The sequence below is a fragment of the Suncus etruscus genome, chromosome 18 (assembly GCF_024139225.1).
Source record: "Suncus etruscus isolate mSunEtr1 chromosome 18, mSunEtr1.pri.cur, whole genome shotgun sequence".
NCBI lineage: Eukaryota > Metazoa > Chordata > Mammalia > Eulipotyphla > Soricidae > Suncus > Suncus etruscus.
Genome location: NC_064865.1, coordinates 36,853,817 through 36,870,417, shown reverse-complemented (window position 1 = coordinate 36,870,417; position 16,601 = coordinate 36,853,817). Strand labels below are relative to the sequence as shown.

Here is a 16,601-nt window from a genome sequence, read left to right as displayed (position 1 = left end):
GAACCTACTGGTACTAATTAGTCCCATTCTTACGACCAGAATCTGTTTCTCCACCATTTTCTTCTTCCATTCTGCCTAGGATAGCCATTATATTTTTTCATAGAGCCTATGGATTATTTTAAAAGTCATTTAAAAGGTAATTTGATTATTCATTTATTATTGATGTATTTATGCTTCCCCTACCCATATCCAGATGAGCTCTGGGCATTTTTATGACTCTCTGCTTAGCATTTAACTCTTAGAAATGCTTGTGGCATGGGACCATATATAATTCTGGAAGTGGACCAGATTTGGTCAAATTTAGAGCAAGCACCATAACATTTTTTGTTATTTATAATCTACATATAAGATAACTATTTTAGTTGTTTTTCAATTGCTTAATTTCCCTTAGCTTATGATTAATCCATGTTGTCACAATTAAATGGTTTCATCTACTTAAGTAGATAAATAATATTCTATCAATTATCTACATATATATATAATTATTTCCTTATTCAATTAAATTTCAATGGAAGTATAAGTTCTTTCTGTTTCTTAATCTCCATAACATTTTCAATAAAAGAGCACCATTCCTAATTGCCCATAATTCACTAATATTTTTTTCTTCTAATTTTTTTGTTTTGTATCATTCTTAATAGTATAAGAGCATATTTTTATCCTTCTGATTAAGAGTTTGTGGGTGGTCGTTTGTTTTGTGTCTTTAAAAACACTTATTGCACTTTGTAGAGATTGTATTGACTCAGTATATTACTACACAATGAGCTTCTTCTTCTTCTTCATCATCATCATCTTCTTCTTTTTCTTCTTCTTCCTTTTTTTTTACAATATTTATGCTTTTAGGTTGTATATATAGTCTCTTTCCATTGCATCACACAATTTGAATTGTATGACTGAAATTTGTATTGGGAGATGGAGAGATAATAAAGGTTTAAGGCACTTCTCTTGTCCATAAGTGCTCTCAGTTCCATCCCTAGCACTGAATATTTTTCTCTAGGTACCACTAGGAGTCATGAGTACAGAGAAGGAAGCACTTCAAACTGCAGGAAGATTTTTAACAGCAAATCTTTCAAGAGTAGATACAAATCAATTTTAATAATAACATATTGTTAGGTGTAAATTTCTTTCACTATCTTTGATAAATTTCCTCCTAGAATATTTTATCCTCTATGATAAGATTGTAAGTGGATTGATATTTTGCTTGGTCATTGTGTATAGTAATTATATATTTTTAGAATTGGCTTTGCATCCTATCAATTTACTGTATTTTTATCAACTATCATAACAGGCTCTTTGAAGGACTCTATCTGAAAATAGTGATTGTTTTCATTGTTCTTTTTCATCTTGGTTTTCTGATATTATTTTTTGCATCATTAATCTTATGAGGATTATCAAATCTATTGTTAGTGGTGAGAGTGAGCATCTCCAAGTTGTTCTTGATCTTAAAAGAAACTTTCAATTTTCACAATGAGTATGATGCTATCTATGGATTTAGCATTTATGGCCTTTATGACCTTGAAGTATGTTATCCTGTAACTAATTTGTTGGATGTTTTATGAAAATTTATTATTCCTCCTTGGGGAAATTTTATTCCACCACTTATTGTGGATATATGTTCACACTTCCCTGAATATTTATACATATACATATATATGTATATCTATTTAATTTCTGGGCTACACAGGGGTTACTTCTGGCTTTATTTTAATAAATTTGTACTGAAAACTCGAGGGACCATATGGATGTTGAGATCAAGCCCAGTCGGCAGTGTGCAAGGCAAACATCCTATGCATGTGCTCTAACTCTGACCCCCGAATTATATTTTTAACTTAAGAAAATTGAAACATTCAGCATTACACATTTGAAATCTAAATTTTAGATTTAGCTTTACACTCTATATTTATATTAATACAAAATCTAAAGATAAGTGTTCTATTAACAATAATAGAAAAATGAATATGAAAGATGTAAACAATATTTTAATTTCAATAATATTTAGACACTCATTGTACCAGTGTAGCTCATGAAATCAGAGCTTAATCAATAAACTACTTAATTAATTGTTAAAAGGCTAGCTCCACACCCTAATTCCACAAATATTACAAAAAATAATCTATATGTGCTCACAGGTCTAACATCAATGGGCTAATACTATAATGACTGAGTTCAAGTTACATGACACTGTCTCCAGATGGGCCACCTTGGAGCTGTTTTTAGAGAAAGGTAAAAAGAGCTTCCAAAGAAAAAGAGGACTAAATTTTTCACTTTCCCTCCTACTTGAGCTCATGGTGACTGTGTTTCCTGCGGAGACTCATCCTTTATCACCACAACCTACTGGTCTTTTCGGTGAATGGTTTCTAGCTGGGTCATATTGAAGGTAGGTGGTTCCAGAATGGCCAGGAGCAGGAGGCCAGATCTCCAAAGGACTTGTCCCTAATGGAGACTGAAATTTCCAGACCCTGGTGATGCTTGAAATAGTTCGTCAGAGTGGAGATGTTGAATGGAGCACGCAAGCCTGACAAGTCCCATTTCAGTGGAGTAGACTGAGAAACTTTATGATCTTGAGTGTCTCCTGCACTATGGAGGGGGCTCTATTTATTCCTTAGAGTCAGATTTTCCCCTCTCTACAAGATATTTTATTTGTCCCCTTTTCTTCAGTACAGTTTTATTTGATTGACATCATGCTGCTTTCATAGTTTAGAAATAACATGCATGTGGTATTTGTAAACAGATATTTGCATATTTCTGCAGTTTGCAAAATGTAGCTGCCAGGATACCCTGGAGAGAGGGGAGGGAGAATGATCAGAGAGAGAGGGTCAGAAACTAAGCATCTTTTATTGTAGCCTACAATGTGAAGTCTGTCTCTGCCCAGGAGTTTTTGAGAAAGATATGATATTTTTATTTTTGTTTTGCATAGGTGAAGTAAACATTAGAGAAATTAGAAATATATTATAAATTGGCCCAGAGAAATAGCACAGCATTTGTGCATTTACCTAACATGTAGCAGACCCAGGAGAAACCTAGTTTAATTCCCAGCATCCCATAGAGTCCTCCAGCCTGTCAGTGGTGAATTTTGAGTGCAGAGCTATTAGTAACCCTTGAGCACTACTGGGTGTGACCCCCAAACCAACCAACCACCAACCAACCAACCAACCAACCAACCAATCAATCAATCAATAAAGTTTTTAAAAAAGAGAAGTATATAATATATGTATATCACATTTAATATATAGTATTACATATATGCCTGGCCAGTGTCAGGACTAGTAATATAAACAGCAAACAATCATTTACCAGGCACAGCAAGATGTTCAGTCCTCAATAGCCCCAAGAGGCAGACATCAAGCTTTAAGTGGAGTCCAATTGTTCTATGAGTGGTGTGGGAGATGGTGCCTGACACCAGATTACTTGGGAGCCTTATGTTAGGCTCTTTGAGAAAACACTCTGTATTTACAAACAGTTTATTTTTACTTACACAAAAGTATTTTAGTGGAAATAAATATATTAAAGCAAGATTAAATTGAATGAAACTCTTTTAGAAAGATCTGAGCAAATGTCAATTGTAGACTCATATAAACTCTGACCCATATTTCAAGTAATGAGCCTATCTCTTCTATATAAACTGGAAGAAAAAGAACTAAAAATTCTCTTTCTTGTCTTAGACAGGGTGGCATGAATTGTCTTGTGGAGGAACACTATTGTCCAGTACATTACTTTATTTTGAGTGTGTGCATGTATGTGTTGTGTATGCTTAATTAAATACTCCTGAAAAATAATAAATTTTTAAAGTTTTATTTTTTGAGTTCAAACTTTATTTCTCTTGCCAACAGCTCCTAACTGATTAGGTCAGGGTTCTCTCTCGCAAGAGATGAACCCCTCCAGAGGCCATGAATGGGGTTATATAGGATAGGAATACAGGGAAGCTCTAGTTTTTATAACCTCTAAAATGATAGGCTGTTGTCTAGGGGCTTCTTCCCACTGCTTCCTATGTCCTTTCCAGATAGGTTACCTGATATGTCAAGTGCCTTAGGGTACTGTAAATGGAAATAGGTTTGGGAAAAACAGCATGTGGCTCACAACATGTGGTCCTTATAAAATTGCTCAGAACCTAAAATAAGTCTGACAGGTGCCTTTTCAAATGGCGTCCTACATTTATCAGAAACCAGGTCCCAAAATTCACTTCTCTTCTTAAGGCCCGAGTCAAATACATGACTCTCCCTGAAGTTCTTCATCTCAGTCCCTACTTATGGGCACATACTGGAACCTTAGCAGAAGCATCTTTTTTTTTTGTTTTTGTTTTTTGGGCCACACCCTCTGACACTCGGGGTAACTTCTGGCTATGCACTCAGAAATTGCTCCTGGCTTGGGGGACCATATGGGACACTGGGATTCGAGCCACCTTCTATCCTGGATCGGCTGTGGTTAAGTAAAATGCCCTACCACTGTGCTATCGCTCAGGCCCCAGCCCAACCATCTTAACTGCATTTATACCTGCTTGAATAAAGTGGGTGAGGAAATTAATTATGCAAGGACCTATTAAGAGGACCATTAAAAAATGAACAATGTTTTTAGGGAAGTTTTCCAGGGTGATTGATCAAACCACTGTTCATACAGGAGGCAGAGGCTCACTGTTGCCTTTCGTGCTTTTGCAAACTAGCCCTCACTTGCTGCAGTGTTTCAGGATTGACCCCTGACTGGTTAGCATAGAAACGACATCACTCCCCCCCAGAGCTATGAACAGCCCTTTTTATTTCATGAGATGTAGATACAGTCCCCACTTGTACTGTAGAGTAACTTAAGCTAGAGAGGCAATTTGTTCCTCTAACATCCTAATTGAAAAACGATATCTTCTCAGATCACTATCTATTTAGAAGAGCTGTTTAAGTTGTCTCCCTTGTCAAGGGAGACCACTCCCACATCAGTGGAGCTTACAATACCAGCTGCTACATGGGCTGGAACAAGAAGGGGGACAGCTCTCTTGTGGTGGGAATGATAACTTTGCTCAATTTGTTCCCACCCACCTTCTCTGACCAGGTATGACAGGTAGAGTAGGAGAATGATCATGATGCAAATTTCATCTGGGTTTTCTAAAGCAGTGACAAACGCAGAAGGGTTTGGTCCCTTGGTCTACACAAGCCATGTCCCAGTCGGTCCCAGATGGGGATTACTTCTCATGCAGCAATATTGACCTCTATAGTCTCATTGTGATAGTCCAGGCAAGGGGTGAGGCCCCTAGTTGCCCCTACCCCAGGTGTAGGTAAGAGGCAAGTACCGATTCCTTTTATTCTCTGGAGCACAATTCTCCCCTTAGTCCAGGGGCAGCCAGAGTGTGTTGCCTGGACCACTTCCCCCATTATTCCCACTCCCATAAAATATGGGGGTCTAGGGTCCAAACATAACCAGCAATCTTTGACCAGACCTGGCCAGGTAATATTGAGAAAATGGTAGGTTGCTTCTATGGTCCTGAGTGCCTCTTCCCCTTCAGTTATTGAGCCAAGAAGAGGTACAGGGTTGGGGATCTCAGGTGCCATTTCTGGGAAGGTAGTGCTGCTAAGCTCAGTGAGGATGTGGGCAGTGGCCTTTGGAGTGGCTGGGGTATCTGGTAAGTGAAGATACTTTTGCCAGGCCCCATTGTTGATCCCATTCTAGGTCTGACACATTGAGGATGGAAAATTCCATTCCAGAGTGAGATCCCCTTGATAGGTCCAGAGACCCCAAGTCTTTCTCATTTTACATCTTGCATTCTTACCTGGCTACCACTGCTGTGGGCTCAGTGTAATGCTGTTTCTCTTCCATACAGGACAAGCTTGGCTGCTGCCTCTTCCACAGAGCCCTGATACCTTTAATTTCTTATCATCATCGGGTTTCCAGGAGGCCAGGGACTCATAGCCCCAGGAAACACAGTGGAGGTCCTGGCTGCCCTCACACTCTTCCTCTGCTGACCTCGGGCAAATATAGAATTCTATACTGTGGAGGCTGTGCTCTATCCCCCATATTCCACACCTAGCAGGTGTGTTCCGACTATCCAATGCCAATGTCCAAGGTCTGTGATAGTAGTGGTGCCTTGTTGCTTATCCCTTCATCCAGTGTGTATGTCTTTAACAAGCTGTCACAAGTCTAGGCTAAACTTGGTGGTTTCAAGGAGAACTGTTGTAGTATTATAAATTAATGAGCCCAAGTGTGGTGGATGGATGGTGAAATCTTTCTTGGTTTGGCCAGATGCCTGAAGCCCCTACAGCCAGAAGGTCTATCAACAAACAAATGATACACAGGCAGCCAGTTAAAGCTTCAGGAGACAGCTTTATTATAACTTTATTACAAGACCGTAATTGCCATGTGTGTCTTCTAGGCTAAGGAGTCTCTTCCTGCACCAATCCCATTTCTCTCTACAGCATCTCCTCTTCCTCCTCCCCCAGGAACTCCTTAATTACCAAACACAGACCCCATCTAACTGTGGGTGGGTCTCACCATCCAGGTGAAAATATCATTTGGCTTTGGGGGAGGGAAAGAGTTGGGCATAGTACATTTGTTTCTAGATAAGTGACAGAAAGCAGAATTGAAAAAAAAAAGAAAAAGGAAGAGAATAAAAAGTTTTAATCAAAGAAACAATGAAAAATAAAAAAGTACAGCAGCAAGCACATTTGTGAAAATTATTGTATCTGCCTTGAAGTCATTAATACAATGGCAGAAGGTTTAACAAGCTCTTGTTGTTCGCTGTCTATTCTATTAAATTGATGTGTTCCTATAGGGATGACAGCATCAAACAAATGAAATTGTCCAAAAATTCAGCGCACTCTTACTGATACTGCAACTTTTAGGGGCATGTACTCATCTGCCAGTCCTCCTGTAAAAAAGAAGATATGGGGGAAGGGTGCCCATACTTCCTCTAAAAGCCCTGCTGGTATCAAAACAAAAACAAATACCTGAAATTTGGTCAGATTGGTGTCCCTGAAAGAACCAAAGAAGAGTGGGTGAGGTAGGGCCATTAGCAAAATGATGTTTATGGATGATGGATACAGCTGGTTTGGCTTCAGGATGGCTGGGGCTTGTCCCACCCTCTCCTTCTGAGATAGCCAGCTTTCTGCTGTATGTATGATTTTTAATTATTTTTATTTAAACACCATGATTACAAATATGATTGTAGTTGTATGATTACAGTCATGTAAAGAACACCCGCCCTTCACCAGTGCAACATTCCCACCACCAATTTCCCAGATCTCCCTCCTCCCCACCCCATCCACACCTGTACTCGAGACAGGCTTTCTACTTCCCTCATTCATTCACATTGTTATGATAGTTTTCAGTGTAGTTATATCTCTAATTCACTCATCACAACATGGTGAGCTTCATGTCATGAGCAGCACCTACCAACCCTCATCTCTCTTGTCACTGAGATACTGTTAAAATGTCTTTCATTTTTCTTAAAATCCATAGGTGAGTGGAACAATTCTGCATCTTTCTCTCTCCCTCTGACTTACTTCACTAAGCAGAATAGATTCCATGTACATCCATGTATAGGAAAATTTCATGTCTTCATTTCTCCTGATGGCTGCATAGTATTCTATTGTGTATATGTACCATGGTTTCTTTAGCCACTCATCTGTTGAAGGGAATCTTGGTTGTTTCCATAGTCTGGCTATTGTAAATTGCTGTGCAATGAATATAGGTGTGAGTAAGGGATTTTTGTATTGTATTTTTGTGTTCCTCAGGTATATTCCTAAGAGTGGTACAGCTGGATCGTATGGGAGCTCAATTTCCAGTTTGTGAAGGAATCTCCATATGGCTTTTCATAAACGTTGGACTTGACGGCATTCCCACCAGCAGTGAAAAAGAGTTCCTTTGTCTCCACATCCCAGCCAGCACTGCCTGTTATTCTTCTTTGTGATGTGTGCCAATCTCAGTGGTGTGAGGGGTACCTCATAGTAGTTTAGATTTGCATCTCCCTGACGATTAGTGATGTTGAGCATCTTTTCATGCGCCTTTTGCATTTATTCTTTTACAAAGTGTCTGTTCATTTCTTCTCCCTATATTTTGATGAGGTTAGATTTTTTTTTTCTTGGATAGTTCTGTCAGTACCTTTTATATTTTGAATATTTGTCCTTTATCTGTTGAGTATTGGGTGAATAATTTCTCTCTCTCAGTGATGGCTTTTGTATTCTGGGTACTATCTCCTTTGAGATGCAGAATTTTCTCATCTTAATATAGTCCCATCTGTTTATCTCTGCTTTCACTTGTTTGAAGAATGCTGTTTCCTCCTTAAAGATGCCTTTAGTCTCAATATCATGAAGTGTTTTACCTACATGTTGTTCTATATACCTTATAGTTTCATATCTGATATCAAGGACTTTAATCCATTTGGATTTTACCTTCGTACATGGTGTTAGCTAGGGGTCTCAGTTCACTTTTTTGCAAGTGGCTAACCAGTTGTGCCAACACCACTTCTTGAATAGGCTTTCCTTGCTCCATTTAGGATATCTTGCTCCTTTATCAAAAACTAGGTGGTTATATGTCTGAGGAACATTCTCTGAGTACTCAAGCCTATTCCACTGATCTGAGGGTCTGCCTTTATTCCAATACCATGCTGTTTTGATAACTGTTGCTTTGTAATACAGCTTAAAATTGGGAAAAGTAATGCCTCCCATATTCCTTTTCCTAAGGAGTGCTTTAGCTATTCAAGGGTGTTTATTGTTCCAAATGAATTTCAGAAGTGTTTGATCCACTTTTTTGAAGAATGTCATGGGTATCTTTAGAGGAATCGCGTTAAATCTGTGCAATGCTTTTGGAAGTATTGCCATTTTAATGATGTTGATTCTGCCAATCCATGAGCAGGGTATGTTTTTATTTCCATATGTCCTCTCTTATTTCTTGGATCAGTGTTTTATAGTTTTCTTTGTTTAAATCCTTCACATCTTTATACAGGTTGACTCCAAGATATTTGAGTTTGTGTGACACTAATGTGAATGGGATTGTTCTCTTAATGTCCATTTCTTCCCTAAAATCATTGTTGTATAAAAAGGCCATTTTTTTGTGTGTGTAATTTTGTAGCCTGCCACTTTGCTATATGAAGCTATTATTTCTAGAAGGTTTTTGGTAGTCTTTAGGGTTTTCTTTTCTTTTTTTTTAATATAATTTTTATTTTGATCATAGTGTCTTACATATTGTTGACAATAACATTTTAGGTACATATTTACATAAAATCAGGGGGGATTCCCATCCCCAAATTGTCTTCCCTACCCCTCCGTTGTTGTCCTACCTCCCATTTCCTCTTCCCTCACCCCCAGGGCGGCTAGAATATGTGGTCCCCTCTGTATCCAACCCACTACTTAGTAGTCTTGCACCTGTTTGGTCTTGATGCCTCCCTTATCTCCCCCTCTAACTGTAGGCAGGACTAGCTAGTTCAAGTTGCGTGGTTTTGCCTGAAAAGGAGAAGATAAATAAACTGGGGAAGAGTCTAATACTCCCAAAATGGGTGGAATCCTTCTAGAGGCTCTCATCATCGATTTGGGAGATGAAGGAGAGAAAGAAGGTGAAACACTCCACCAGTACCAAAAGAAGTGTCAATTATCCAGTGAGGACTCCAGCTATATCGATAAGCACCACAAAAAACAGCCGAAAAACAAAGCAAAACAGACAAACAAACAAACAAAAAACAAAACAAAAACAAACAAACAAACCAAAAACACGCCATGGTCTTGAAATAAGAAACATGGCATAGCACATAACGAAGGAAAAGAAAAGAATAGAAAAAAATAAGTATAATTGGGGACGACGATTTCAATAATCACACCCAAACAGAGAAATCGACCAAAATAGGTAGGTAAATAAAAATAATAATAACAATAATAAATGAAGGTAAAAGATATATATGTATATATATACACATATATATATACATATATATAAAATACCAAGGTTTTGTGCTTTTTGTATTTTTGTTTTTTCCCCTCCTGCCCTGGCACAGTAAATATTGGGGTCATTCAAAAAGGAATTCACATGGCCTAAGAAATATGGGGTTTCTCCGTCCTTGGAGTATACTGTCATGGGATCAGCTCTAGACTTTGCTCAGGATCATTTATTCTTTAGGTGGTGTTTTTTGGTTAGTGGAAGACTTCTGTTCTGTCCAGGGTGATACACTCAGAGCTCTGTGTTTAGAGGTCTCAGTGTCTGCACAGATCCTGAGGTAGGACTTATGGTGAGGTCAGTCTTTGTGGTTCTAGAGGTTCTGTTACCTCAGTGTCGTTTTAGTCCATCTTCTGTGGTTGGTGACCTTGGTCTTTGCACTGAACCTAGGATGGCAACTAGGTTAGCGTCTTTCTTTGTGCTTCCAGAAGGCCCATTCTGTTGCGGTTGTCTCTGTCAGACCTTTGGGACTGGGGATCATGCTTATTGTGCAAGTCATAGTTCAAACCCTAAACTAGGGCTTTTTTATTGGTCCCAAGATGTATACTGTCTGGTCGTGGTTCTAGTAGCCAGTCATCTGTAAGTCACGATCTTGGCTTTTGGACCTACCAAAGGGTGCCGAGTCTTCTGGTTTTGTCTTGTCGTTAGCTGGTAAGGTAGGCTAATCTGCTCTAAGGTCAAGTTGTTCACATTTTCCTCTTTGTCAGGATATCATGTTAGAGCTGGCCCTTTTTGTTGACCCCGCAGTATTAAGGCTGTTCCGGATGGAGTTTGTTTCCTGTAGCTGTTGTGAAGAGCTGTGCCGATTCTATGTCTGGGATCCAGGGTTCAAGGATGGATGAATGGCATCTAATCATCTGAGGTCTAAGTGATTCCACATGACATATTTTCAAGGTAGGAGATACCCCTGTATTGTAAACAACTATGAGTTCCTATCTCTAGTAGATAAGAGCTCTTTTTTTTATATGTAAGGTTTCCCCATTATTTAGTGTGTCTTTGCAGGGGGAGGTGGAGCCACATTGTATTGTCGGTGTGGTTGGGGGTGGACAGAGGGGATAACAGACACAGGTCACATACCCAAAAATGATAAATAATAATAATAATAATAAAATAAAATAAAATAAAATAAATAAAAACATATGTGCTCACAAATGTATATATTGGACCAACATTTAAAAAAATAAATAAATAAATTTAAGAGGAAAAAAAAAGAACGAAAATGAGTTAGCGAAGTTTTTAAAGGACCAAAGTGCAAAAGTGCAAAGTGCAAAAGACTACCTTACATTTGGGGGAGAGCAGATAAAGAGGTGGTGTATTACAGGTCTTATGCCTATGTTGGAAGTACAGTTTTTCCCATTGTCTTTTGGGTTTTTCTTGTGATGTGTGGGTTCCCAGGCATCTTCCTATCACACCCCCTGACCTTCTTCAGGTTGGTAAAAATTTGCAGCAGGGAGGTCTTGGAAGAGTTCTTGCATTGGGGATACTTTTGGACCTAGGTCCGGTTTCAAGAAACAGTCCATGTTAGAGGGAGTTGGTAGGGAGGGCCTCGCAGCATGAGTCCGCAGGGGAGTTGGCTGTCTTTTCTTGCCCGGGACGAGGTGTGGGTTTGACTGGGTGTCCCTTCTCTTGGGTGCTGGGTACTGGTTCGTTGGGGTAGGAGGTCGCTCTTGTTGCCTAATAGATTAAGGACTGAGGGTGAAGTGTTTTAATATAGAGGGAGGTCTGGATGGGATTGAGGGGTGGAGGGATAGTTGGATTTCCAGAGGGGGGAAAGGGTAAGGTGTATGGAAGGGGTAGGGAGGGAGAAAAGAGAAAAATACATTAGAAAGAAAGGGAGAAGAGAAAGGATAGAAAGTAAAGAAAAGAATAGAAAAGAAAAAAATAACCAAGAAAGTGGTGAGAAGAGAGGAGAAAATAGCAAGGGAATGCTGGTTTGCTTGAATGTGTTCAGTGAATAGAGCATGTAGTTTGGGTCTGTACATCGCTGTTACTGCTTCGGTGGTCTGACTGGTCACGTGCTTGAAACCCTAAAAGAAGGTAAACCTAGGGATAAAGTGTATGTTAAAGAGTTTTCTCAGGGCCAACTCGTAGTGCAAACTGGGTATGGTATCTCGTGTGGTATCCCGAGTTGCCATCTTAGCTTGTCCGCCCTTTGTATCCAAGAACGCCTGTGGACAGAAAAGCTGAGAGGTTATTTTAAATATAGTAAGATAGAGGCATTAATACGTAGTGTTATGGGATGTTTCCATTGGAGCCAGTGGTTTGCCTTGGTATTCTTTACCTGTGTTCCTGTATACGATCTCTACAGGATTATTATGGGCCATTATTGTAGAAGGTTAATTACGTACCTGTTCTCTCTATGCTGCTGTTCTGGTTGCTGTTTTCTTTGTGGTATAATGTGTAGTCGCGAGTTTGTGTTGTTCCTTTTCATGTGTTTTGGGCACTGTTCCGAGGTATATGTTGACTATTACAGTGGTTGGAGTTTCTACCCTGTTAGACCCTGTTATTTGATTGTTAAGTATTAGTTGTGATTGAGATGTATGTTCTATGTGCTTCAGAATAGTGCTACCATTCTGTGTTTATCTTTTGTCTTCTGACTTACTTCGTTTAACATAACATGATCTAAGTCCATCCACGTTGCTGCAAAATCTGTGATTGTATCATTTCTGACTGCCATGTAATATTCCATTGTGTATAGATAACCACATCTTAATGATCCATTCATCTGTTGTTGGACATCGCGGTTGGTTCCAAGATTTGGCTATTATACTGAGTGCTGCGATAAATAGTGGGGTGCACACGTATTTTGGAATGAATGTTCTTCCAACTTGGGGGTATATACCATGGAGTGCAATTGCTGGGTCAAAAGGGAGCTCAATTCTGAGTTCTTTGAGTACTCTCCAGACTGTTCTCCATAGATGTTGGACTAGGGGGCATTCCCACCAGCAGTGGATGAGAGTTCCCTTCATACCGCACCCACGCCAACAAAGATTGTTCTCAGTATTTTTGATGTGAGCCATCCTCACTGGTGTGAGGTGGTATCTCATTGTTGTCTTGATTTGGATCTCTCTGATGATGAGTGAAGGTGAGCATGTTTTCATGTGTTTGTTAGCCATCCTTCTGTCATCTTCAGAGAAGTGTCTATTCATTTCTTCTCCCCATTTTTTATGGCTTTGTTTGGTTTTGAGGGGCTCAGTTTTCTGAGTGCTTTGTAAGTTCTAGATATCAGCCCTTTATCTGATATGTCTAGTGAAAAGATTTTTTCCCATTCTGTTAACTGTCTTCTTGCATTAAGTAAGGTTTCTTTCGCCATGCAGAAGCTTTTTAGTTTGATGTAGTCCCATTTGTTTATGTTTGCTGCTAAGGTTCTTGCCATTGGTGCTCCATTCTCAAAGACCATTTTGATATATAGGTCTTCGAGTGTTCTCCCTATTTTATTCTCAATAAACTTTATAGATTCGGGTCTGATTTCAAGGTCTTTGATCCATTTTGAGTTGACTTTTGTATAAGGAGTGAGGTATGGGTTGATTTTCACTTTCGTACATGTGGTTTTCCAGTTGTGCCAACACCATTTGTTGAATAGGCTTTCTTTGTTCCATTTCAGATTCTTGCCTCTTTTATCAAATATTAGTTGGCTGTATATCTGGGGGTTTATGTCTGGGAATTCTGTCCTGACCCACTGGTCTGAAGTCCTGTCTCTGTTCCAGTACCATGCTGTTTTGATTACTATGGCTTTATAGTATAGTTTCAAGTTAGGTAAGGAGATTCCACCCAGCTTCTTGTTTTTCAGTATGTGTTTGGCTATCCTGGGTCTTTTGTGGTTCCAGATGAATTTTGTGATTGATTGTTCTAATTCTTTAAAGAATTGTGTCTGGATTTGGATAGGGATTGCATTAAATCTATATAGGAGTTTGGGTAGGATAGTCATTTTGATTATGTTAATTCTACCTATCCATGAGCATGGGATGTTCTTCCATTTCTTTAGATCGTCTTTAATTTCTTTCTGGAGTGTTTTGAAGTTTTCCTGGTATAGGTCTTTCACTTTTCTTGTAAGGTTGATTCCTAGATACCTGATATTTTTTGATACTATCTTAAATGGAATTGTATTTTTAATCTCTCTCTCCTCAACTTCATTTTTTGTATATAGAAACGCTACTGTCTTTTGTGTATTGACTTTGTATCCAGCCACTTTGCTGTATTGGCTGATTGTTTCTAGGTGTTTTACTGTGGACTCTTTAGGGTTTTTAATGTATATCATCATATCGTCAGCAAATAGAGATAGCTTGTGTTCCTCTTTCCCTATTTGAATTCCTTTGATTCCCTTCTCTTGTCGGATTGCTATTGCTAGAACTTCTAAGGTTATATTGAATAAGAGTGGAGAGAGTGTACAGCCTTGTCTAGTTCCTGACCTTAGTGGGAGTGCTTCTAGTTTCTCGCCATTAAGTATAATGTTGGCTGTTGGCTTTTCATATATAGCTGTAACTATCTTGAGGAAAGTTCCTTCTAACCCTATTTTTCTGAGTGTCTTTAACATGAAAGGATGTTGGATTTTGTCAAATGCCTTCTCTGCATCGATTGATATGATCATGTGGTTTTTGTCTTTCGTGTTGTTGATGTGATGTATCAAATTGATTGATTTGCGTATGTTGAACCAACCTTGCATTCCTGGTATGAATCCCACTTGGTCGTGATGTATGATCTTTTTGATGAAGTGTTGAATTCGGTTTGCTAAGATTTTGTTAATTATCTTTGCATCTATGTTCATTAGTGAGATTGGTCTGTAGTTTTCTTTTTTGGTGGTGTCTTTGCCTTCTTTGGGAATGAGTGTGATATTAGCCTCATAAAAAGAGTTGGGGAGTATTCCTGTTTTTTCTATGGTTTGGAAACGCCTATGGAAAAGTGGTAGTAAGTCTTCTTGAAATGTTTGATAGAATTCACCTGTAAATCCATCTGGGCCTGGGCTTTTGTTCTTAGGGAGTTTTTTAATTACATCTTCAATTTCCTCTGAGGTGATTGGTCTGTTTAGCCTTTCTAGATCTTCCTTTTCCAGTCTTGGAAGAGGGTGTTTGTCTAAGAATCTGTCGATTTCTACTGGGTTCTCTAGCCTAGTTGAGTATAGTTGTTCATAGTATGATCTCATGATATGTTGTATTTCTTGGGGTTCTGTTGTAATCTCTCCCCTTTCATTTGTGATCCTGCTGATTTGGGTGTTTTCCCTCTTTTTTTTGGTGAGTTTTGCCAATGGTTTGTCTATCTTGTTTATTTTTTCAAAAAACCAACTCCTGGTCTCATTGATTTTTTTGTATTGTTTTCTTGGTTTCAATGTTGTTTATTTCTGCTCTGGTTTTTATTATGTCTTGCCTTCTGGTTGTGGTTGGATTTCTCTGTTGCTGTTGTTCCAATTCTTTGAGGTGATCTTTTAAACTGTTGGTTTTGTTATTTTCCTGTTTCTTGACATAGGCCTGTATTGCTATGAGTTTCCCCCTAATTACTGCTTTTGCTGTGTCCCATAAATTTTGACATGTTGTCTCTTCATTGTCATTTGTCTCAAGGAATCTTTTTATTTCTTCCTTGAGTTGTTCTTTGATCCAGCTGTTGTTGAGCAGGATGTTGTTTAATCTCCAGGTACTAGTTTTTCTCCATTGCTTCTTCTTGACATCAATTTTAACCTCTGTTGCATAGTGATCTGAAAGGGTACTTCTTATGATCCTTACCTTTGTGGTCTTATATAGGTTGGCTTTGTATCCTAATACATGGTCTATTCTGGAGAAGGTTCCATGTGGGTTTGAGAAGAATGTGTATTCTGCTTTCTGGGGATGGAGGGCTCTATATAAATCTATTAGCCCTAAATCTTCTAATTTTTCATTTAGAGCTCTTATTTCTTTGTTATTTTTCTGTTTGGTGGATCTGTCCAGTGGTGATAGTGGAGTATTGAGGTCCCCTACTATTATCACATTTCCCTTCATGTGTTTCTCCAGGTTTGCCAGTAGTTGCCTCACATATTTTGCTGACTCTACATTAGGTGCATAGATATTGACCAGGGTTAGTGTTTCTTGATCTAATGTTCCCCTGATCAGTAAGTAGTGTCCCTCTTTGTCTCTGATCACTTTCTTGAGGTTGAATACAATTTGGTCTGATATAAGAATGGCTGTCCCTGCTCTTTTTTGTTTTCCATTGGCCTGAATAATTACTTTCCATTCTTTTATTCTAAGCCTGTGCTTATCCTGTAACTGTAGGTGTGTTTCTTGCAGACAGCAGAAGTCCGGTTTATTTTTCCTAACCCAGTTCTCTACTATGTGTCTTTTAAATGGAGAGTTTAGTCCGTTCACATTTAGGGAAATTATTGATAGAGAGGACTGTTGTGCAGTTGTATTGTGTGCAGTGGTTGTTGTTACAATCGGGGGTTTGGATTGTGTAATTCATCTCTGAGTAAGTCGCTTAGGATCGGCTTAGTTTGCACAAATAGTTCAAGTTCGTTCATGTTTGAGAATGTTTTTAGTCTGCCCTCCCATATGAATGATAGTTTTGCTGGGTATTGGACCCTGGATTGGAAGTTTCTTTCATTCAGTCGTGTAAATATGTCATTCCACTGTCTTCTTGCTTGAATTATTTTGAATGGAAGATCCTGTTTGATTCTTATGTCCTTTCCTTTGTACTTGAGGTTTTTTTCTCCCTTATTGCTTTCAGGAGTTCCTCTTTCTCTT

At 38.8% G+C, this 16,601-nt stretch overlaps 1 protein-coding gene across 1 annotated transcript in view; it reads left to right on the top strand.

Annotated features, from left to right (window-relative positions):
* Positions 1–5,562: 5,562 nt before the first annotated feature.
* Positions 5,563–16,601, top strand: part of LOC125995805 (H-2 class II histocompatibility antigen, E-S beta chain-like) — a 32,232-nt gene continuing 21,193 nt past the window's right edge. The window contains 1 exon segment of the mRNA XM_049764788.1: positions 5,563–5,599. Within this exon segment, the coding sequence (XP_049620745.1) occupies positions 5,563–5,599 (37 nt within the window).